The sequence below is a fragment of the Heloderma suspectum genome, chromosome 4 (genome assembly GCF_057233095.1).
Source record: "Heloderma suspectum isolate Gila_16-S chromosome 4, 16-S_ref, whole genome shotgun sequence".
Taxonomy (NCBI): domain Eukaryota; kingdom Metazoa; phylum Chordata; class Lepidosauria; order Squamata; family Helodermatidae; genus Heloderma; species Heloderma suspectum.
In genome coordinates this window covers 268,051,010-268,075,759 of record NC_139461.1, presented here as the reverse complement: position 1 = coordinate 268,075,759, position 24,750 = coordinate 268,051,010, and the positions used below count along the sequence as shown (strand labels likewise).

The 24,750-nt window shown below is 47.7% G+C and overlaps 1 protein-coding gene across 3 annotated transcripts in view; it reads right to left on the bottom strand.

Annotated features, from left to right (window-relative positions):
• Nucleotides 1–751: 751 nt before the first annotated feature.
• The window catches only part of MTCL2 (microtubule crosslinking factor 2), a 95,303-nt gene continuing 71,304 nt past the window's right edge, over nucleotides 752–24,750 (bottom strand). For all 3 annotated transcript variants that reach the window (XM_084853796.1, XM_084853794.1, XM_084853795.1), the window contains 5 exons: nucleotides 9,836–10,087; nucleotides 7,996–8,067; nucleotides 7,667–7,737; nucleotides 4,223–5,666; nucleotides 752–2,900 (listed from right to left, as the gene is read on the bottom strand). In XM_084853796.1, the coding sequence (XP_084709922.1) occupies nucleotides 2,751–2,900; nucleotides 4,223–5,666; nucleotides 7,667–7,737; nucleotides 7,996–8,067; nucleotides 9,836–10,087 (1,989 nt within the window). In that variant the 3' untranslated portion in view covers nucleotides 752–2,750. The remainder of the gene's footprint in view (nucleotides 2,901–4,222; nucleotides 5,667–7,666; nucleotides 7,738–7,995; nucleotides 8,068–9,835; nucleotides 10,088–24,750) is intronic.

The following is a 24,750-nucleotide window of genomic DNA, read 5'->3' as shown; positions in this document are numbered from 1 at the left end:
CGGTCTCTCTTCAAATGTAAACATGTCACAAAGTTTGCAAAATAAATAGTTTTCCTATTTGCAAATTGTTATTTTAGATAATAGGATGTCACATATATTTATACTGCTGCAATAGTAATTATTTAGGTAATTAATTGAACTGGGAACTCCTAAATTATTCACATAAAAGACCAAAACTTTATCTGACATTAGTGAGAAATAGAAATTAAAATTACAAACTGCAAGATAAAAATGCAGCAGTGTATTAAAAAACAGCCAAAATTCACACAGGTTCCAGAAGGGGGATATTCAAAGAAAATTGTTGTTTGCAACAATTCATTTGAGAAGCTCCATATTCATTGAGATTTCCAAAGTCTCTCTGACCTGAGTGATGGAGGAGGCTAGGACAATTTTGATCTTCTCTGTAGTCCATGATAGTGACCAGCTGCTTTGTAGTAGCAATACCATCTGACCTTTTGAAATAGATCAGTCATATTCTCCTGCACCTTTACAAAAGAACATTCCTCCCTGATCCTCTCTGAGGGCTGATGTACACTTTTATATAAACCAGATGGTACAGCCCCTCCCTGGGACTATACCACTTCAGAATACAGGTGGGGATGTGTGGCATGTTTGAACACTCTCTCACATCAAATGTTTCCCAACTTTGGAAAACTGACATGTCAGGGAGAGTGTTCTAACCTAGTCTTCTGCCTGCTATGCAAGTATTCTACATGCAGGGAATTTTAAATTGATTTTTATTTTCTTTTTTACATGGAGAAGCCTCTAATTCCCAAGCTGCATTCTCAAGTGGTACAGGCCCAAGTGGGCTGTCCCTCTCTAGAAAGATACTTCCTAAGAATCTAGTGCTTGGTCCGGCTGGTGCTCTACGCAGTGATGAGGCACTACAGTTTGATGCTGGTGGTGTACGTCACTGAAATCTCCAGGTGACTTCAGGCTGCACTAAGTACTGTGAGGCAGCACTGTCCTACACATTCAGACCATAGCCCTGCAGAAGTGACTTAGGAGGAGCTGCAATATCAATGAACCTGTACTACAGAAATGGGGAGCACCAGAATTCCCCCCCTTCCCCAATCCCTCAGCAAAGCAAAGAGGAAATGTCAGTGCAGAGTGAGATCCTCTGTTGGGGCTCTGAAAGTTGTCCATGTGAGCAGATAATGCCAGACACACAGACATGGGCAGCCGAAAGGTCACCAAGCCAAGAGATACCTTTGCCCTAAGAGAAGGTAAACTCATGGGAGCTACCAAGCATCGAACCGCTGAGTAAGTGGAGTGCTGGCAGCAACAAATGGAGAGTATGACCCAGGAGAAGCCCTGCCCTGAGATGTGAAGCTGCCACACACACCTCCCAGGGATCTGGAATGTTCTGCACCCTTCTCAGTACTGGAAAGGTGCTACCTCTTCTACCTATCCACTGTCTCGCCAGGGTTTTCAGTTTATTGGATCTGTGCTTGTTCACCTCTGCAATGAGCCCTTTCTCCCTTAAAACAATCATTCTTATAGAAGCCTGTTAGTCACACAGGTTCTGAGATTTCCAGTAAAAAAAAAAAAGACAGAAGCCACTCTCCTTAGGAATAGCTGCAGCTGCCCATTGTGTGAGACAGGGAGAAGTGGGAATGAGGCTGGGTCTGGATGGATAGCTTTCCCATTCTGCAAACTCCCTGGACTCAACTATACCCTGGCCAGCCAAGAACAGAGGCAGAGGCTGATATAACAAAGCAACCATTGTTCAGAGCTAGGGAGATGACATCAGCGGCCTAAAGAGAAAAGCCCAACTCCACTTCTGCCCCTTAGTAACTGTGGGAAGTATGGTGCATGTGGACAGGAAGGCAGCCCGGGCCACGAGGCACTGTTGTTGCCTCCTGCACTCAAGCTGCAGAATATGTGGCCCTTGTTTGATCAAGAGCTGGCTCATGGCTGGCATCAATTCTATAGGACCATTCTGCGTGCCAATACTTAACTGCTGTGCAGGCTGGGAACATGGCCCAGTCATGGCACTGCAGGTTGAGCACACCCGAGAAGAACTGCCCACAGAAACACGGTCGCAAAACCAGCCTGCTTCCAGCCTACTTGTACACAACACCCCAGAGCACTATGCTGTGGTGGCATTTCCTTACCTAAGATTTGACAACATCCTCCCCCATCCCCCAATCCTCCCTCTCTGTACACCTCAGCAAGGGCCCCAATCTGGGACAATCCCTTAGCACAGCTGTTCTTAAGAGTCCTTACGGCTTTGAAATCAGCTCTCTGGTGTTCCCTTTCCCTCAGACCCAGGCAGACATGGCCAAGCGGCTTCACTGATACTTCGCAACACACCTGGACACCTCTCACTGTGATGGGTCTTTCACAAAGGAGGGAGATACACCTCCTTAAAACATACACACACAATGCCGTGAAAACAGCACCGACTGCTTCACTAGACTCTGGCAGCGTCCAGCTCTTGGAGATCATGTTCCTACTGAGGGAGGCGGGGAAGGGACAGAAAGGCTTCCAGTGGCAAGAAACCACACCCCTAGCAAGACTCCCACTCTGCACTCTGGCTAGAGCACACAGCTTCTGAGTTGCAGGTATCCTTGCTGAGCTAAGACAAGACAGGCAATGCTGTACAGTGCTGCTCCGAATATCTAAGAGCAGAGCCCCTCAGCTGCAGCTGGCTCAGAAGTCGCCGGTCCGATAGGTGCCAACGGGACTGGCGGTTGGTTCCAGGGCACAGTTGCTCTTCCATCAGCACATCAGCAAGTGCAGCCCTCTCACTCACTCGGGGGGCCTGCTTTCTCTTCCACCCGGCTGCCCTCAGAGGGGTGCAACTTGCACTTGGAAGGGGAGTGGCGGATAGTTGAGCGTGACGGCCGAGCAAAACAGGAGGTCAGCGACTGAGAGCTGCAGTCACAGCCAACATCCTGCAAAGAGAAAAGGGCGGCATGCTGAAAAAGGATGGGCACGAAAGAATGCCACTGACTGAGACCTGTGATAGTGTGGGGGCCAAGAGCATGGATGTCCCCACAGCAACAAACTCCCAAATGGCCTTAAGGCTTGCAACGATGTCCTCACTCCCACCCCTGGCCCCAAATCTGCAATACAGAGATAGCAACAGCCCTACCTCACAGGGATGCAGTGGAGCAGGGGAGGCTGGTGGCCCAATGTCAGTGGGGCAGTGAATCCACTCCGGGCTTCAGTCAGGACCAGTCAGAATGCTAAAGGAGCTATCCAAAGTGCTTCACATCTTGGATGGCCCCTTTAGAGTTCTGCCTGGTTGTGACTGAAATCTGGAGCGGATTCACTGCCCCACTGACATCGGACTCACCAGCCCCCACCGCTGTGGGGTGCTAACAGCAACTGCTATGGCTGTGCTGCAAGCAAGGCTCCTGGCTTGGGTGCAGCCTGATAACTAGTCTGCCTTGTATTGTGCGGTCTGTGCCCTGTGTTCCTCATTAAGGAGATTTGTACACTATGGCCGCAACTTCTTTGCTAGAACAGAAAGTGCAAGAAGGCAGGATGAGCAGTTGTTGAAGCCAACGCTGCTTAATCTGTAAGTAAACCCTGATTTGGAAATAGGAAGCTGCAGGGCCTGTACAGTGTGTGTTATGAATACCTCCTATGGCTCAACACAGGCATGATCGATCTCTTTCCAGGGGTCCTTCTGTCAGATTTGACCTCCAGCCCCATTTGGATATCGCTCTTTAAATGCTGGATGGTGGCCACACCTAAAATGGTGGAGGCTGTCAATGTCTTTTTGCCACTGGCTGCTTGAATGTTCAGAAGGTGCCTTTTTGGAGGCAGGTTAGGAACTGGGCAGCTTCTGCTTCTAAGGCTCCTATGTTACGTCTTCAAGTAGAGGTGTCGAACCTCTGACCTGTAGGCTAACTCTGGCCCTGGTTTCCAATCTAGCCCTCCGGGGTTCCCCAGATGGCCATGCCCCCTGCCCCTGCCCCACCCCACCCCCAACTGCTGATTATTTGGTGGTTTCTCAGCGTTTGCTTGGTTTCCACCACCCACCCTATTCTAAAAGGTTGAAATCTCTCTCCTAAGTCTTCCTTACTAGCAGTAAGAGCTTTGAGATAAAGTATGATGGTGTTTTGGCATTTTTGGGCCCAGCTCTTTGCCTTTGGCCTCAGCCCCACCTACCACAGGAATGCAGTCCCTAAGAGATTCTCCGAAATTGAATTTGGCTCCCAGGATGAAAGAGATTCAAAACCCCTGTTTTAAAGCTAACAAACATTACCTCATTGGCAATAGGAGCAGAGATGGTGTCCAGTTCCTTTAAGGCTCTATCCTTGCTGCCTTGGCTTGGGACAGACAGCTTTGGTTCTTCACTGCAGCTGGGCTTTAAGGGTTTTTTGTCAAGAGTCTTGGGGGTGTTTTCAGACTGCTGAAGCACAGCTGAGGAGGAATGATCTGGCTTCTTGCTGGCGTTGTCTCCCGCTACAGGATCTTTCTTCTCGGGAACCAAAGTGGGGCTCTGAGTTCTGCCACATACATTCCGGAAAAACTCTTGCACTATCCCATACTTGGGTGCTTCCGTCTTGACTTTGCTTTCTGGACAGCCTGGCTTCCAGATGGACTCCGTGCTCCCAGAGTGCTCCACAACACTGAACAAGCTGGACAAGCCATCGTTAATGTTGCTGAGAACTGGACTGTCTCTGGTCGTGGTGGAACGAGCCCAGGCTGACCCGTTTTGTTTACTCTGATGGAGGTTCCACAGGCTTCGGTCCTTGGAACTCTCCAGCTTAGAAGACGACCTTCTCTGGAGCTTGGGAGAGCCATACTTGGGGGAGCAACAGGGCCGTTCGATCCTGGAGTGGACCTTGTCCAGAGACGTCGAGATCTGCTTGCTGCGCACAGACATAAGGGAGGAGCTTCGTGGGGACCAGCTCTTGCTGCTGTGGATGCTGCCCCTGGGCATGTCCGTCTGCAAGCCAACGCTGACAGTCTGGGTAGTCTGGGTACCAACATTGGCCAATCCCACCGTCTGGCTAGACGTGCTCTTAATCTTTCTCTCCAGGGAGCTGGAGCGGATAGCTTGCCGGACACAGTTGGTGATCTCCTTCATGTCATCGCTCATGTTGCCGGAGATTTCAAGGTCATGCAGGGAAGGTGGAAATCTGGGGACGGGGGCCACGGCTTTCTCGCTAACTGTACCGCCATCAAGTAGCTCTCGATGCTGCTTGGAGAAGTTGCATAGCCACTGGCTGTACATGCTTTCCGAGCTGTCTGACTCCTCCTTGGGTTTGGCCATTGTGAACAAGAAACCAGGCTCCACCATGATCTTCCCCTCTCTATTGTGCAATAGAGGTGGCTCCAGCCTGCGTACCACTGGTGGGCTATAGTATATGCGGATCCCCGTCTTGTCTGGGGCTGTGTAGCTCCTCTGCATATGTTTCTGGGTCTGATCCTGCATGGAGAAGCTGCTTGTCTGGGTGCACTCACATGCGGAGATGTCAAGCTTCCTGGGGGTCAGGCTCTCAGGTGTACGTTGCTCACTATTCACGTAGGCACAGTTCTTGGGCCCCGTTGAGTCCTTTAAAGTGTCCGGCAACACCTGTGTAGCTGGAGACCCCTTTTGGCTGTGGGCATTGTCTGTGACCACAGGACTGGTTTTGCCAGGAAGGTAAGGAGAACAGTCAAGCAAGCTTTCAAATTCAGACATGGAGGAAACTGATTTTGTCCTGGAGAGGCAAGAGAAAGGAGTGAGTACAACATGTATTAGGGAAGGTGGCTTGTTTCTGTCTCCTGGCTCTGTATTTCCTAAGAAGAAGCTTTTTCCTGGCTGGGCTATATCTACTTTTCTGCCCCCCAATATGGGTCAATTTTCCTGTTATTTTTTTTTATTCATCTCTTAGGATGCCTGGCAAGGAAAGCATGATGGAAGACATGCCTTAGTTAATGTCAGCATGGCCAGAGGAGAGATGTATATATGGAGTTTGCAGACCTGCTTCAGTTACCTTTCAAGTTTGGAATAACAAACTTGCATTTGGACATGCTGACATTACAATGTTTTCCATCATTTCCCCCTCCTTTGTCCCCAAAAATTTAAGTAGGAAAAGGAATGTTGGGAACTTGATCCTCAGATCCATAGTTGATGTATGGGCTGTGCATCCCCCATAACAGAAGGGAGTGTAACTGTTTCACAGGGGTGGGGAACATCAGGCCCAGGGGCCAAATCTGGCCTTCTTGGGGTTCCAATCTAGCCTTCCGGGATTCCCCAGATGGCCCCACACCCTTCCCCTGGCCCCACACCTGTCCACCAAATCGACTGGTAGTTTCCCAGAATATGTGCAGTTTTCCTTCTAAAAGGGTTAAATGCGTCTCCTAAGGCTTAGTTACTGGCAGTAAGTGCTTTAAGACACAATATGCTGGTATTTTTGGCCCCACCCCTTTTGTCTTTGGCCCCACCTCTTTTGCCTTCAGCTCTGCCCACCACTGGAATGCTGGCCCGAGAGTGGCTCCAAAATGGAACATGCCCTCTGGCTGAAAGAAGTTCAACATTCCTGCTGTAGCGAGTGCACAGCCTGCTTATCTGCGTGTGATGTGAGGAATCTAATGATTGTGTGTATGGAACTAGATTATCTAATATGAAGTGCAAAGGCGTAATATTTTGCACGAGGCACCTCGGACTCTCATCCCGTCTCATAGCCATGCCTCCATACATTGAATACCTTTCTTACAACAGAACTGCTATGAAGCTCCAGAGAAGAGAAGATACCCCCTGCTCTGTACAATGTGGGCAGGGAAACACCTCCATTTGCACTAAGAACCCCTTATAAAAATTAATGGGGTACTCATTTGCTCCTGCTCAGCTGGGGTTATTCATTGTACTTTACAGACTTTCCCTAAATAATCAGCTGCATGGGACACAATAGAGACTAGGGGCAAAATTAAACAGCACACTAGTACTTGAAACACAATAGAATGATCAAGATAACATGTTGTGCTTTCAGCAAGAGAGTGGAATAAAAACACTAGTTTTTTAAACACTAGTATCATCAATCCAAGAAATATGGGAAGCCCATCCCTCCCCATTTGTTTGTGCATGTTTTTGCTACTGCAAAATACTAAGGGTGCTTCTAGATGTGGCTTTCATTGTGCAATGGCCCTGCCTCATTCATTAAATTTTACTGGGGGTGGGTGTCTAGATGATGACATCTCCCATTTGTAACCCACCCGTGTTTTCCCACTGCTTCTCTCATCTTTTTTCTTACCACAAAAAATCCTATAAGGAGGGAAAGGCGGAACAGCTGCACAATCCCTTCTGATTGTGCTAGGAGCCCTCTATCTGGAAGCACCCTAAGAGGGTCAAACAGCTACATGATCATATGTATTATGGACATTTGCACTCACGGAAGATAGAGGGTTGGGGGCTGGCAAGCCAAGCAGTTTGGCCCAGATGGGGATGATCCACCATCCCACATCTTCCAGCCCGTTGCAAAGGCTGAGCTGAGTAGGACAAATTCTCCGTGGAGTCGGGTAAGGCCAACTACAACCTCTTGTATGCACAGGAGAAGCCAGTGTTGCTGCATCCCTTGGCCAGGGTGTGCTTCTCTCCTTTGCAGGTGAAGTACAGGTGGGAGGAAAGGAGCAAGCTGGCTATTTTGAGGAGTTGAAGAAAGGAGCAGAGCATACAAAGCTGGTCCGTGGAGCTTTGCAATAACCCCGGCACACATCTCACCTTTTCAAATTACTTCCTTTGATGTCCATTTCAGAAACAGTTTCTTTGTCGGTGATTTTCTCATTAAGAGCCTGAAAGAACATCAGAGATGCCTTTATCATCAGCTGTGCCTCACAACATTAGGGCAGGCCTAGAAAAGCTCAGCTATAAGGGCAGCAGTGTCAGCTCCCCATGTGAACCGAAGGCCTCGCTTTGCTTGCACTTCAGTGGCAAAAAGACTTGTACGGTTACAAGCACAGGATGTCCCAGTTCCATTCCTGCCTCTGCTCTCAAAGTTATCCTGACCAAAACTGGGATACTTTAACCTAGGCCATTCCTGTCCAGCTTACCTCTTTCCAGCTACTGCCATGCTTTTCCATTTCAGAGTTCTTCAAAGCCCATCGGTCAGCTCCCTTCTGCAGCTGGAAGACAGTGTACAAAAGAAAGTAATTTGGGTGCTCAGCCTGCATGTAAGAGCCTATTTGTCCTCGGTGCATCATTGGCGTGGATGATAACCTTATTTATTTCAGTTTCCAGTGAGCACATTGCAAGGTTGACTGCCTGCAGGGACCTCTCACTGACATGGAAATACTAGGGAAATATTGGTTGCCCCTTGCAGGACCCACATCCGGCAGATGCACTGTTCTAAAAATCAATCTCTAATACAAAAACTGGAGCTTCGGGGCAGCTGTCTAGCTCAGGATCCATTCTGAGAGAGTCAGGCTGGGGATGTGTCAATGGAACATTAACTGCTGGCAAAGGTGTAAGTTCAGCCTGCCACTGGGAGCCAGAGGGATCTACCTGAACACTGTTGATCATAGAAAACCTACAGATGATGCAGTTGCTGAGAAGGAGCATCTCATTTTTTTGGTGTCTCAGATTTAGCTTCTTGGGGTGCAGACCATCCCCTACAAACAGCCGCGGTCCACCTTTTCTGCTCAGGTTCTTTGTTTGGGGCAGCATCTATGCCTCTGTTTAATCAGCAGGGTTTACTTAAGCCCTCTCATGCATTGAAATAGCGTGTGAATGGAGTTGTGGGATTGTGCTATATAGCCCTGCCCCTTCCAGCTGTGCCTCTGGTGGCTATGTGACGGGGCCCTAACTGTATACAGCTGTATACGCATAGATCTCCTCCACAGGATGGGAACCCGATTGGCCCGCTATCTCTCCTTGCATGGAGGAGTTCTATGTGCATACATATGTGCATAAGGCCCCTTCACATGGCCTCCAGAAGTGCAACCAACAAGGCACATGACCAGCACACATGTTGCCAGTGGGGGAGGGGAATATGCAGCGGGACCCCATGACCTCCTCACACATAGGGTGAACATGTGAGGAGGCCATGTGTACCCCCCTACTGTGTGTAGTAACACATGCATGCATTAATGGGAACAGGGAAGTCTAGGGGAAAGGCATGCTTGGTTCCATGCCATCATTATGGATGGCATGGAACAACACTACTGTTGTTGCTGCTGTCGCCATCTTTATTATGCAAGGGGGATAAGGTGGCATACATGGTTCTCTTCCTCACAATGACCCTGTGAAGTAGGTTTGGCTGAGACATAGTGAGTGGCCAAAGTCATCCAGTGATAAAAAGGTAAAAAGGTAAAGGTGTCCCCAACCAGTCGTGTCCGACTCTAGGGTGTGGTGCTCATCTCCATTTCTAAGCCGAAGAGCCAGCGCTGTCCGAAGATGCTTCCATGGTCATGTGGCCGGCATGACTGAACACCGAGGTGCACGGAACGCTGTTAACTTTCCCACCAAAGCGGTACCTATTTATCTACTTGCAATTTCTTGCTTTCGAACTGCTAGGTTGGCAGAAGCTGGGACTGAAGACGGGAGCTCACTCCGTCACGCAGCACTCGGGTCTCAAACTGCTGTCCTGCCGACCTTCCAGTCTGCAGTTCAGCATCTTAACCACTAAGCCACCGCGGCCCCCTTAGCCATCCAGTGAACTTCATGGCTATGCAAGGATTTAAGCCCAGGACTCTCCAGTCCAAGGCCAGCATTCTATCAACTACAGCCTCCTAGGTCTGTACACAGGCATGTGCCCATGTGGGGGCAATGACAGAGGGCAGATTGTATTAAGTCAGATAAACATGTGCAGATATTCACCCTTGCTGTAATATTCTGAGCTGAGCAGGGGGGATCAGTTGTGTCTAAGACACAAGATGCCCCCTCAGTTCCCACCTGGTTAATTTTGTTCTGCAGCTCCCTGACTTGCTGCTCTGCCTGCTGCTGCTCATCCTTGAAACGGCCCAGAAGCTCCAGCTTCTCCTGGTCCCAGTTCTTCTCACTGATCTGCAGCTGCTTGGTCAGGTCCATGACAGCACTGTACGACTCAGCCAGGAGGTGCTGATGCTCTTCCCGCTCTCTCTTCAGAGCTGTTTTCCAGTCAGAGAGAGCTCGCTCCGTCAGGCCTTTCCCAGCCTTGGACTCCAGCTGTGAGGACCAAGACAGCAACTGTGTCAGAGAACCCCATTAAATCAAAGGCTCCAGCTTACTTTTTGACAGGGCTGAACCTCCTCCGTTTGAAGCAGGTGATGGGAAATAGTCCAACACCTTTTGAGGGTGGGTAGGGGGACACTGCTAGAAGGTGAGCAGACTCATTTCACTCCCCAAGGCAGACTCCCCCCAACCTGGAGCCTTCCAGATGTTTTGGACTTCAACACCTGTCAGCCAATGGTCAGGAATGCTGGGAGCTGAAGTCCAAAACATCTGGAGGGCATCAGGTTGGGGAAGGCTGCCGTAAGGGAATATGGGACCAGGGTAGCTGGTGCCAAACTGAAGCAGCAGTCTGCAAAGGAAGCAGAACCACTTGCTCCCCTATAAGAATCTCCATGTATTAAGATCCTCCTTACAGGCCCTGCTTCCTGTGCCCATGAAGTATGGTGGGAAGGCCTTTTCTGTGGTGGCACCAAAGCTGTAGAACTCACTTCTTGGTAGAATTTGTATTTTGGCTTTTGGTCACCAGGCCCAAACTGCCCTTTTGGGTTGCCCTGATTACTGTTTTTCTCACTTCTGCTGCCTAATGCATGTTGCTGTTGCTAATTAATTTTTATCGGGGTTTTTAAAAAATTGGCATGTTCTTAGTATGATTTTTTTTACTGTTTTCTGAGCCACCTTGGAGGCTTTTAACTGAAAAGTAGCTTATAAATATTGCAACTGATGAATAAATAAAGTAATAAAAAACTCTGCAACTTCAGTCTTCAAAAGCATGTAGTAATTCTTCTCATGTGTTGGCCGGGGGTGGGGGGGGGGAAGAAGAGGAACCTGCATGAACCAGCTGCACTGCTTACTGGTGTGTTTTCAAGCCCAATTTAAAGTGCTAGTTTTGGCCTTTAAACCCTTAAATGGTTTGGGACCAAATTACTTGAAGAACCACCTTCACCCATATTAACTTGCCCGTACTTTAAGATCAGCAAGAGGGGCCCTTCTCATTTGCCCATCTGTGAGGGCAATTAGGTCGGTGAAAGGGCCTTTTCCACAGAGAAAGGGCCTTTTCCACAGTGGCTCCACACCTCTGGAATAAGTTGTCATCGGGGGTCCACCAGGCCTCATGCAAGCTTTTAGGAAAGCCCTGAAAATCTACTACTTTACTCTGGCTTTCTCCTGATTATGTTTTACAAGACTGGGTTGTAGCTGCAGTTGTATGTGGTAGGGTTTTTTTTATGCTGGTGTTTGTTTAGGATGTTTGCTGCTGTTGCTGTTTTTACTATTGTGGCAGTTTTTATTATGTGAGTTTTATTGATGTGCTGTTTTTATTGTTTTAGGGTGCAATCCTATGGGGATAGACAGCTGCCTCCAAACTCAGAGGTGACCACCTATCCAATACAGGGCAGGAGAAGCACGGAGGGGATCATTCCCTCCGCGCTTCTCCTGCCCTGCACTTGTGACTAGACAGCAATGAGAAGCCGGAGCAGGGGAGGAGACTGCCGACAACACATAGGATGTGTTGTACCAGCATTTCTGTCCTCCCCGTTGTGGAATGCCCCCCCAGAACACCCCATTTTGGCCGCTGGGCACTCCTCTTCCAAGTGCAGAGCATGGGGCCATTCCACACTGCCTGCAAGGCAGCACGGAAGGGGGGGGAAGGTCAGTTCTCCGTGTACCGACCTCGGTGTGCGGGCTCCGAGGTCGGTTCCTGGAAAACTACATATCCTATGGTCATCTAGCCGCTGACTAGCGGTAGAGGATTGCTCCCTTAATTACCTTATTGTTTTTCATTATGTGAATTTTATTGTTGTACACTGCTTTGGGAGGGCACCTGGCCTGAAAGGTGGCCAAGAAATGTCTTAAACAAACAAAATTGAAGGACAGTCCCAATTTAAACCCAGACAGGCAGATAAACTGAGAGACTCCATGCCTTCACAGAGTGAATTTACTGATAGGGATGCTGGAAAAATTCAACACGGACTAAAATGAGGTCGGATTTCTAAGAATTCAACCTGCTGACCCCCTCAGGCCATGGGAAATCTGTGGACTTCCGGATCTTTCTTTCTTTCTTTTTTTACTTTTCCGAAATGTATGCACCTTTATTCGTAGGAAAATACACAAGTTTCTGCTGAGACTGGTAAATATACGTGAGGAAAAGTTCAATGGAACAGGAGACAATACGCTAAATGTTACATACTAAGATAAATTATATAAATTGTTGTGAACCCTCTTGCAGAATTATTTGCGTATTTTTCCACACAACAGGGAAAAAATTACATCCGTCTGTGAGCAGACGATGGAACAAAAGGCACCTGACAATCTGCGAAATACAGATGGAGCAGATTTCACACAATCCATACATCCCTATTTACTGATAAGGAGTTGGGGAGATGGAGCATTTCAAATACTTTCTCCAAAGCAGCAATACAAAGAGGCAGAGAAGTCAAAGAGTCAAAATAAGGTAAGTCCAAATAAGTAAAACCTTGCTTATGCGGCCTCGTTTTGCATGTGGCAGAAATCAGATTTGGGCAAGCAGCTATTTAATCAGGCCAAAAATCAATTTGACTGCTAAATGGGTCTTTTTTTCATGTTTGACTTGAATGCTAAAGCAGCCCAATTACTCTTTGTCACTTCCACTCCCCCACTCACCTTGCCAGTTCCTGGTCCTTCCCCAAGAACAAAAATTCTTACTTTGCGGAAGGGGGGGAGGCAGCATTGGGCAGGACAGCAGAGCCGGCAACTCCATGCAGCCCAGGAAAAGCTGCACGGGGCTACCATTTGCAGCTGGCAAGGCCCAGCATCCCCAGCTGCAGTGTTTGACAGCTCCATGCAGCCAGGGACTGTGTGACTGGCAAGTCCCATGATCTCCCGTTTCAACTCTGACAGCTCTGTATGGCTTTTCCCGGGATGCACAGAGCTGCAGCCAGAGATCAGCCTCATGATCTCTGGCTGCAATGACTGTGGAGGAGTGAGAACACCAACCTGAGTCTGGGCAAGCTCAAAGGGGCACTGCATCCAACTAAAACTGGGCTGCTCGAATTCAAGCAGGGGTGCTCGTATTTTTTTAGCAGTGCTGCTTCAAATAATTTCCCATCGCTAGCAGGAATAAATGCTAAGTGTGAGTCCAGAACCAACGTGAAGGTTCTAGAGGACAGCTTTTAGTGGTTACACTTAGGGAACTAGCTTTCATAACATACTAATTGCAAACCGGCCCGAACTAGACAGAAGTTATGAAATCTCCCTTTTGAATATAATAGATTAATTACTGTTGCAGGGCAGAAGAGATAGCTCAAAGGGTAGTTAGTGAGCCCTCCTATCCTTATAAAGATATTACATACAGATGTTCAGCTAGTAGAACTTTATTTGCTTGTTGCTTTTAAGAAATACCACAAGACTCAAGAATACCTCGAAGGCAGGGGCAGGGAAGTTCTTTCAGACTGAAGGCTGTATTCAATTTCAGAGAAGCTCTTGTGGGTCACATTCCAGTAGTGGGCAGGGCCAAGGCAAAAGGGGTGGGGTTAAAAACACTCCCCCAAATACCAGCATATTGTAGCTTAATCTCTTACTGCCAGGAATTAAGCCTTAAGACAGTTCAACCTTTCAGAATGGGGAAAAACCGCACAAAAACTGGAAGATCATCAAACGATCAGAGGTTGGGGAAAAGGGGAAGGGAGGATGGCCATCTGCGGAATCCCAGAGGCTGGATTGAGACTTCAGGAGGGCCGGATTTGGCCCCTGGGCCTGACTTTCCCCACTCTTCCTCTAGTCTGCCCTGACTGGCCAGTATAGATCTCTGGAAGCCTCACCAGCTACAGTGCTAAGACCCACTGAAAACCACTTCAATACATCATCTTCACTGTTCATCTGCATGTAACAGTGTCCACAGGGATGATTATCACAGTCCTTCACCTACCCTACCTCCCACTGATAAAACATTGCAAAGAGCACTCTTGCTTCTGAAGAATGCCAAATACGTTAGTAAAATAGCTTTGTTCCATGATGGTAAATATCTCACAGGTGAAAAACAGACAGAAGAAACATGGAATTTGAAATCATTTTGGTTACCATCAGTGCAGCAGCCAGAACAACAGAATAACTCATAGCAATCCTACAGTCCTTAAAAGAAACATGCCGGCAAAACCTGCTGACATCGATGGGGCAAGAGCATTTAGTTGGTGAATCTAAATAGATGCAGCAGCTTCTGAAAGCCCAAGTTCTCCAACAAGCTACCATTTCAAAAGGGGGAAGTGTTACTACCTGTAAGAGACTGAACTACAAGATGGGACCAGGGACTTCCAAAGCAAATGCTAGCTCACAAACACAGCCTGTGCCTAAGCCTGAGGACTGGTGGGCTCAACAGTGTAATCAATTCCCTTTTGGGCTGGCAGGACCCCAAAATCATTAAGTGAGCTCTTGTAATCCACTTACAAACAGGAGAACCGAGGTATGGTCACCCAGAGGTCAGACAAGCTCCAACTGCCCTTCCCTGTATACAATAGATTGAAGGTGAGACTGCAGTCTCTGTCAAAACTGCTTAGGAATGACAAGGAAGAGACTAACTACATGCTGATACTAAGGAAACCTGTTGCATAATATGCTATCTGGGAGATTAGTAGCAAGGACACAGAATCCTTGAGGTTAATACTCAAGAGTCTTGCCTGCCCATTGCTCTGTGTATGTGAGATTGGACAAGTGCGACAGAGGTAACGGCAGGCAATTTGCAAGTGAAGAACCATCTCTTCTTCCTGGTATGCCTGTGCAACCACATTGGGGAGATGCTGGGTGTCCAAGGAGGGAGGCAAATTAAACAGAGGCCTCAATAAGAAAAAGGCCTCAGCGCTGCCCTCCCGCAGCAGTTCCAGAGAACAGTGAGCTATTTCAGGAAGCCCCAATTCCCAGGCCCACTGGCACCTGTCAGCACAGACAGCTGAAGAGGAAATTATTATTCTAATCAGATAATAATTGGACATGTTTGCTGCATTTATGCATAACAGCAGTTCAGTGCAGATGCCATTCTGGGTGAGCAAACAGATAATGGGCATCTGGGGGAACCCAGGGAAGATCTAATAATGGCATCTCCAGAGCAAAGCACCAGCAAGTGCATTATTACTTGAGACTTCATTATAATAACGTTAATGTATCTTCATGCAGCCACTGAAATGAGGCTGTAATCAAACAGAAGTAGCATCAGTTTACAAGGACTCAGCCATGAGCGGCCACCTCATTTTCTAAGTAATCTGAGAGATTATTATGATGGCAAAGAGCTACTAAACTTGTATTTCTGTTCCTTATCCTCCTTCTTCCATACAGCAGCAGGCTAAGGGTGGAAGGAAACCCACATCAGGAACAGGAAACCTTCCAAGCTTCACAGACTGATAGAGCAGGGCCCCTTGCAGTGATGACTTAAGTAAGGCACTGCCATGTCTTCTAAGGACTCATCCAGACAGCAGCTTCTACAATCCTGGGGCACATTTTTGCCAGGTTATTGCCATACTTTTCATGTGGAGTCTGCTGCACACACTACACAGCCCAAGTCCCTGTTCACAGTGCATACCATTAAATGCCAGTGCAAGATGAAATGGTCCACACAGCTAAAATGCAATGAGATCAGAAATACACATAGCATTCTTAATACTCTACATTAGTGGCATTTGGACATGCCCTAGTTAACTATTCTAGTAGATTCAATATTCATTTTCTCACTAGCATCACAAGCATCAATTGCTTGGGTGCAGTGAATTTGTTCCTCTTAACGGCAGCTTATATGCCAACCAATACCCCATTAGCAACCTTGGCCATCTGTGTGGACAGCCAAAGATGATAGTTGAGGGGGCTGGGCAGTGGATCCTCAAGGTTTGCAAAAATCCCCCACTCACCCAAATTCATCCCTGAAACTATTCCGATGTATAGCATGTGCAACTACCCTTAAGAAGCAGGAATCTCTCAGAAGCTGGGTCTTTACCATAAATAGACCTGCTTGTGGAGGAAGTGGGTCAGATTTTTTAGGCTGGGAGACTTGGGAGCCTGCTACGTGCTTTCCCCCACACCACCTCTTAAGTTCCTATGCCTGTTTTCTCCTGTGTCTGCAAGTCTCCACTTGTTATATTTCTCTGGCCAGTGTGACACATAGGTAAGTTATGAATGATCTCTGATATATGTAAATATCAGTTCATGCAGGCAACCAACTCATGTGAGTGATGCAGTGTCCAAGAAGCTTACTAATGAAAGACTCACCAGCACTTTCAATGAGAGGGGCATGCTGGGGAGAAGGAAAGCCCTGCCTGTGGAAGCTGCTGCATAGTTTGAGAGCAAGCTTCTCTGATGGTTGCGCATGCCTCAGAGACGATTCTTAACAAATGGCCTGGAGCACAGCCAGCCTCAGCTCAGGAACTGCATCTTGTGACTGCTACAACTGAACATGTAATTTATTTAGTTAGTTATTTGACTTAGATCCCACTCTTCCTCACAAAGAGCCCAGAGCAGCTAACAACCTATATAAAACACAGTACACCACCATAAAAATGAAATCAAGACTCTTAACATCACGAACATTTAATGAAATACAATAAAACTATCAACACAATCAATCAAAACACAAATAGAGCACTTGCCTATACCCCAAAAGCCTATACCCCCAAATGTAGATGGCATGGGAGCACTGACAATAAAACAAATAAACAAATCTATTATTCAAATATGAAAAAAGTGATTTTGGCATTGACAAGACATGCCCATCAGGACCTACAGACGCGGCTTGCTCTTCACCATAAGTCTCATGGCCACTCAGTAAAGTAAAATAAATGTGCCTACTCTCCTCTGTTGGAAGATATGCATCATGCCCCTACTATCTTGTTCTGCCCAGAGCAAGTTCGACATCTCTCAGTGCTGCAAACCATGAGATGGCCAAGTTTCTCTCTGGCAGTTTCTCTTCAACAGAGCAATCAACATTGATCCACATAACCCTGAACAAGGACAACATGTCTATTAATTGCCTCCTAACAAACCCTATTCCCCTAGAGACTCTGGGTGTGATACACATAATGCTGCTTATCTTCCCTTCATGTGAGCCAAACAGGGACACGCGTGTGTGTGGGTGTGTGCGTGGGGAATCAATAAAATGCATGAATAGGCATTTGGTAGCTTCAATTGCTACCATTAAGATTTTGATGATGCCAGTAATCCAGGCTAAAATAGCAACAGCTCAAGAGCTGCACCCAAATGCTTAATGTGGTGCTGAACACTTGGCTGGCTAGAAGAGGAGTATTTATAGGCAGGAGGAATCGATGATGGAAGGCAAGGTGGGGTCAAGCGAATGCTGTACTCTTTAGGAGCAGATACCATTTGACATTACTAAGACAATGGAATGGCCTTTGCACACCTAGCAAGACAGATCATCAATACTGGGCTGAGGCAGCACTAGGAAATCTTGTGGGATCAGTCACCCTGATGACAGCTCCTAGTGTGCTCTAAAAGAGAAATAAGAGTGGGACTGGTTGGACTGAGGAATTGAAGACAAGAAGCAAAAACGGCTCCACCTCACTCTGAGCTATCAATATCTGTGATAAACCCTATCACAAGGATGTCATAAATATCTTAAGATCTTCCAAGTGCCTCCCACCTCCTGATGCAAGGTAGGTGGCGATCAGAGGTAGGGGGTCGGTGTGGACAGCCCCACTTGTGGAATGCTCTCCTCAGATGCCTACCATTTTAATCTTTAGCCACTAGGTTATACCATTACTGTTCTTTAAATTAAATCATTTTATGTTGTGCTACTGCATTTGTGTTTTTAATTGTGTTTTGCTGATGATGTTTCTGTTTTTTTAAAATTATGCTGCTATTCCACGTTTATTTTGCCTCTGTTGTTTTATTGTTATTTTCCCCATTTTAAAATTTGCTTTTACCTGTTAGTTAGCTGCCTTGAAAAAAAATTAAAGTTCAAAGGCAGGATATACAGATGTACATGACATAGATATTGATAGATATATGCACACGCACACATATATATGACAAAAGATTACTTTGGCTGTCTGTGGGATCAGGGTCAAGACTGCCTGTATCAGTGACTAAAACGTTTATTCCACTAAACACCTGCAGAGGCATTTACATATACACTGAATGAAGGAAATGGGGTTGGTTTTGTACCAGCAACCAAATCGTTTCCTGAGCATCTTTCAAGCTACCAAAGGGAAACAGAGCAGTATGTGCTGTCACAGTGTACTGTCTATTCTGTAGTTGGATTTTTTTCAGGTCTTGAAGCTGGCACAGGAAATGCACCATCCTTCTGCCATTACATTGTAAGGTAAGCCACAGAGCAAGATAATCATATACCATTGCTGTGTAGAAGTGCTACAGGAAGGAGAGGCCATGTTCCTCTATTGGAGCACTTCCTTTCCACACCTTGTTATGTTACCCTGTTAAAGCTCGCTCAACTTTCTGCATGCACAGATCATCCTCTCCTTTTACACTTTATCCATCACTTCTCAGCCTCTGGCTTTACTTGGCTACTTGGCTAAGTGTGACTTAGCGTCGCACTTGGAGTCGCGTAGGACCTGAAGATCTACCCACCTGCCTCTCCAGAGACACCAGCAGCCACAATACCAGCAGCAAATAGCAGCAGCAGCAGAGGGCAGCAGCTTTAAAGGCAAGGGGAAGGGGCAAACGTGGACTATCTGCTCCTTCTTAGCTGCTGTTCTCTTTTATCTCTTATCTTTTATATTCTTTTAAACTGTTGTGCATTTTATATCCTAACATTTTAATATGTGCCTGGGAGGACTATTGGGCAACTCAGGGGGTGGGGTAGGTGCCACCATAACTGTGGTCACGGGCAGGGGGAGGTATGGCGTTGGGGGATTAACAGGCCAGCTGAGGAGAAGAGGGGCTAGACACCTTACAGCTGTCCCCTCTTCTGGTTCTTCCCCCAACCTGATGGTTCCTGGCAGCCTTACCAGTCTGCCCTCGGGTCTGGTGGTGCTGCTGCTGAATGCCAGGTCAGCCCAAAATAAGACCTCCCTCATCCATGATTTGATTGTGGATGAGAGGGCTGACCTGGCATGTATTACTGAGACCTGGGTGGGGGAACTGGGAGGGGTCACTCTCTCCCAGCTGTGCCCTCCTGGGTACTCGGTGCAGCACCAACACCGACTTGAGGGTCGGGGAGGGGGGGTTGCCGTGGTCTATAGGAATTCAATCTCCCTCTCCAGGCTTCCTGCTCATTCGAGTGCAGATCTTGAGTGTTTGTACCTTGTGTTGGGTACCCGGGACAGATTAGGGATTCTGTTGGTGTACCGCCCACCCCGCTGCCCATCAGACTCCCTGCCTGAGCTGACAGAGGTGGTCTCGGACTTGGTGTTGAGGACCCCCAGGAAGATGGTCCTGGGGGATCTCAACTTCCATGCCGAGGCCGCTGTATCTGGGGCGGCTCAGGACTTCATGGACAACCATGGGGCTGTCCCAACATGTCATCGGCCCAACGCATATAAAAGGACACACGCTTGATCTGGTTTTTTTGACTGGGCAGGAGGATGGTGATCTGAAAGTGGAGGAATTAACATCTGTCCCTTTGTCATGGTCAGATCACTTCCTGCTGACGTTTAGACTTCTGGCGGCCTTTCCCCTCTGCAAGGGTGGGGGACCTATTAAAATGGTCTGCCCCCGGAGATTAATGGATTCCGATGGAATATGGCTGGTGCTCCTGTCGAAGCCCAGGTCGCTCTGTGGAATGCAGAGATGACTCGGGCGGTTGACATGATCGCGCCCAAGCGCCCTCTCCCTCTGAGCAGAGCCCGGCCAGCTCCTTGGTATACACCTGAGCTGAGGGCAATGAAGCAAGAGGGGAGACGGCTAGAACGCAGGTGGAGGAAAACTTGTGCTGAGTCTGACCGAACACAGGTAAGAGCCCACTATCGAGCCTACACTGTGGCGGTGAGGGTGGCAAAGAGGCAGTTCTTTTCCACCAGCATTGCATCTTCTCAGTGTCGTTCAGCGGAGCTTTTCCGAGTGGTTTGCGGCCTGTTACATTCTGGGCCAGGGAGAGAGACGGTGGAACCCTCGGTAGCACGCTGTGACGAGTTTGCGCGGCACTTTGAGGATAAAGTCGCTCAGATTCGTCATGAATTGGACACCACCATTAATGCAGTTCCATTGGTAGAGGCGTTCAGAGCACCGTCTGGTCCAGTTTTATTGGATGAGTTTCAGTTACTGAGGCCTGAGGATGCGGACAAGGTGCTTGGCCAAGTCCGATCGACCACTTGTGTGCTTGACCCTTGCCCTTCATGGCTTATTAAATCAAACAAGGAGGGGTTGTCCGGCTGGGTCCAGGAGGTTGTAAATTCCTCCTTGAGAGAGGGAGTGGTGCCTGCCGCTTTAAAAGAGGCAGTAATTAGACCACTCCTGAAAAAGCCTAACCTGGACCCAGAGGATGTTAACAATTATAGGCCAGTGGCCAACATCCCCTTCCTGGGCAAGGTGCTTGAGCGGGTGGTTGTAGGACAGCTCCAGGCACTGTTGAATGAAATGGATTATCTAGATCCATTTCAATCAGGCTTCAGGCCTGGTTTTGGAACGGAAACTGCCTTGGTCGCCCTGTGGGATGACCTCTGCCGGGAGAGGGACAGGGGGAGTGCGACCCTGTTGATTCTCCTGGACCTCTCAGCGGCTTTCGATACCATCGACCATGGTATCCTTCTGGATAGGTTGTCTGGGTTGGGAGTTGGAGGCACTGCACTACAGTGGTTCCGCTCCTACTTGGATGGCCGATTCCAGAAGGTGGTGCTGGGGGATTATTGCTCTGTGCCATGGCAATTGTGCCATGGGGTTCCACAGGGCTCTATTTTATCCCCCATGCTGTTTAACATCTACATGAAACCGCTGGGGGAGGTTATCCGGAGGTGTGGGCTGAGGTGCCATCAATATGCGGATGACACCCAGCTCTACCTCTGTTTCTCATCAAAACCAGGTGAGGCAGTGGCTGTTCTGAACCAGTGCCTGGGCACGGTAATGGACTGGATGAGGGCTAATAAACTGAAACTCAATCCAGACAAGACGGAGGTACTGTTAGTGGGTGGTTCGTCTGCCCGGCTAGGTGATATTCAACCTGTTCTGGAGGGGGTTGCACTCCCCCTAAAGGATCAGGTTCGTAGTTTGGGGGTGCTCTTGGATCCAGAACTGTCACTTGAGGCACAGGTGAACTCAGTGGCACGGAGCAGTTTTTATCAGCTTAGGCTGGTATACCAACTACGCCCTTATCTGGACAGAGATAGCCTAGCTACAGTTATCCATGCTCTGATAACTTCTCGTCTGGATTACTGCAATGCGTTATACGTGGGGCTGCCTTTGAAAACGGTCTGGAAACTTCAGCTGGTCCAAAATAGGGCAGCAAGATTGTTAACAGGGACTGGCCTGCGAGCTCATATTATGCCAGTACTTTTCCAGCTGCACTGGCTGCCAGTCCATTTCCGGGCCCGATTCAAAGTGCTGGTGTTAACATTCAAAGCCCTTAACGGCTTGGGGCCAGGTTACCTGAAGGATCGCCTCCTCCCATATGTGCCTGCCCGGACCTTAAGATCATCATCAGCGGCCCTTCTCCGTGAGCCCCTGCCAAAGGAAGTGAGGCGGGTGGCTACTAGGAGGAGGGCTTTTTCTGCTGTGGCACCCCGGCTCTGGAATGAGCTCCCTAGTGAGGTTCGCCTGGCGCCTACATTGTACTCCTTTCGGCGCCAGGTGAAGACCTTTTTATTTTCCCAGGCATTTTAGCTTTCTAAATGTTTATCTTTGCTGTTTTAAATCTGTATTTTAAACTCCTGTACTGCTGCTAGGTTTTATTGTGGTTGTATTGTTATATTGTGGTTTTAATGTTCTGTATATTTTAAATTGTTTTATTGTGTGTTGTTTGGTTTTAATTTTTGTGAACCGCCCAGAGAGCTTTGGCTATTGGGCGGTATAGAAATGAAATTTTTAATTTTTTTTTTTTACTTTATTCCAGAGCTTTATTTTTAAATTGCAGCTCCAGAGTAAAGCTGAAGGGTTGTTTTAAGGACGGGGGACTCCAAGCCTAAGCTTGGAGAGGATGTAGCTCAATGGTAGAGCCTCTGCTTTGCATGTAGAAGGTCCCAGGTTCAATCCCCAGCATCTCCAGGTAAGGCTAGGAAAGAATCCTGCCTGGAACCCTGGAGAGCTGCTGCCAGTCAGTGCCAACAATACTGGGCTAGATGGACCAATGATCTGACAGCTTCCTGTGTTCCTCAAAGCCTGCTGGACAACTAGCAACGCATTCTGGTTCTATTTCTCTTTACAGAAGATGATCCAGGCTTGCTCCAGCTGATCAAGAACAGCAGGAATGGAGAAGGGAACAGAGGTTCACTGGAACTCCCTTGTCCAGCACTGTCAGAAACCTGGCACACTGTCTCAAGACACTACTCTTGAGTTCCTTTTTTCCTAAGAGCTAGACAGACAGGGAGGCCAACAATGGGTGTTTTTTGTTTTGTTTTTATAGCAAGGTTTTCTTTTCCCTCTTGCGGCAGGAAACCTTGGGGTTTCTCTCATATAGTGCTAGAAAGGTGCTAGAGTAATACAGCATGCAGGAAAGATCCAAATGACATTGTTATTATGAAGACATGAAGTCCTTGCCAGTAGCATTGTGCAGATGTGGGTGCAAAACCAAAAGTGTTATTTGCACAGCAGGATGTGGATTTGTATCTTTGGAAGTTATTTCTGGGGAAGGGAAATAAAAAGATGACTCAGCACCTCAGATGGGTGATGATGTTACTGTTCATTTTAGCCACAAACCAGCCAGGATGTAGACATACTTCCCTCCTCTTCAAGGCCAACACACATATGCTTTAGAAAGCTGCTGCATAAGCAGCCTGAAACATCAGTGCTGGGCATGCACCTACCTGCATGCACATGGGTCAAAAAAGTGTGCCCTATGATGTTGGGGTGAGAGATTTTCAGACATCAGTTCCAATGCACATTATGGAAAAGGTTCTTGGACAGGCTGCTATCATACAATCACAACATTAAAATATCAATTCTTTTTTTATGGGAGAAGGAAAAGGTATCCAGCCTATGGACACAAAAATGTAGGAACAATGAGAGCACCAGAGTTTAGGAACAACCAGGGCAGGGAAGTCATAGAAGGGAATGATAGATTCTCCTGAGAGATTCTTCTGATTCTCCTTCTTACTGACAGCTAGCTGGACCCCAACAGCCAGGAAGGGTATGGGAAATAATCTTAAGGGCCCTCAAGCAATGCCTCTGTACACTCTCTTTTCCTGAACATTTTACAGAACTGTCACAAACACTCCCCAAACCACCCTGGACATTTGGGGTTCCCAGATGCTCCCAGGGTAGACTGTGTAAACCAGACTATTGCATTAACAAAAGCAAGCAAGCAAAGGGGATAAGGGATGCCCCCAGGTTGCGGTGCTGCATGTGAGCACAGAGAAATCCTCAGCAGGTGCAGAAGCAGCCTACAAAAGCCATGGGATCTGCTAAGGAATCTCTACTTATGCGTTGATTTGTATCCAGAGCCTGTCTTTCTAAAGAGCATAAGGCAAAGTGCAAGGCTTGCAGCCACTTCATTGTATGTATCTGGTGGTTTCCGCATGAGCATCAACAGAGAAAGAGCATTAGAACACATGGAAGGAAAGCCTGTGATCCAGCTGGCAGCCTCCTCTGAAGGGAGCTCTTTGTTGGGGAGAAGCACCGTCACTCAGCCGTTTCCACAGCAGGCTCCCACACAGCTACAGTGAAGAGATGTGAGTTTTACTGCGTTTTCACAAAACTACTCCAAGGCTGTGCCAGATTACATTAGTCTTGATGCAATGTTGGCTGGCAAGAGGCTTTTCTTGCTTAATATATGGTACACAGCAGAGAGGGAGAGAAATATTAACACACAAAAAGCAGAACTACGTCAACAATTTCTGGACAATCTCATGCATGTACCATCTATACCACCTAGACACAACAGCCAAATTAAACATTACAAGAGAAACAAGGTTGCTGTTGCTCCCTGTGTTTTTACTCTATCAGCCTTCTACCTTCTAATACAAACAACACATGAGTCCTATTTGGGCTTCATCCTCCAGACCGTTATGATCACATGGAAGAAGATTGTGCAGCCGTGCCTGCTGCTCCTACCCCTGCTGTCATGTCCCCTGTCATGACCTCCTTTCCCCACATTTGGGGAAGGTCTGAAAAGGAGAACCTGCTCCACACACTTAGGCTCTCCCTGCTCCCCCCATGGTTTACAACCCACAGGCTGAGTGGAGGATAAGGCCCGAATAGGGCTATGATGTGTCATCATTGCGCTGTGCATTTCCCAACTTCTACCTAGCAGGTCAGATTAAGTGAGGCAGAGGAGGAGAGATGCACAGCACAATGACAACACATAAAAATGCTCTGTATTAGTCAGAAAGAAGAGAGTGGTTTTGGAGCTGTTGTTTCCCAATAATGCCATTGAGAGTGCACCAGGGTTTGAAAATGGCTCATAACTGGCCTCCCAAATAACTGATTTATTTGCTAACGTTTTAGGAAAATATCTGTAAGCCAAGTCCAATTCTCAATCATGAGCAGGTGGATTCACCCATGCCCAATTTATCAAGCTGCAAACATGCCCCAGAATTCCCTGGATTTGGTATTCCACTCCACCAAGAGACAACACCTATTATATT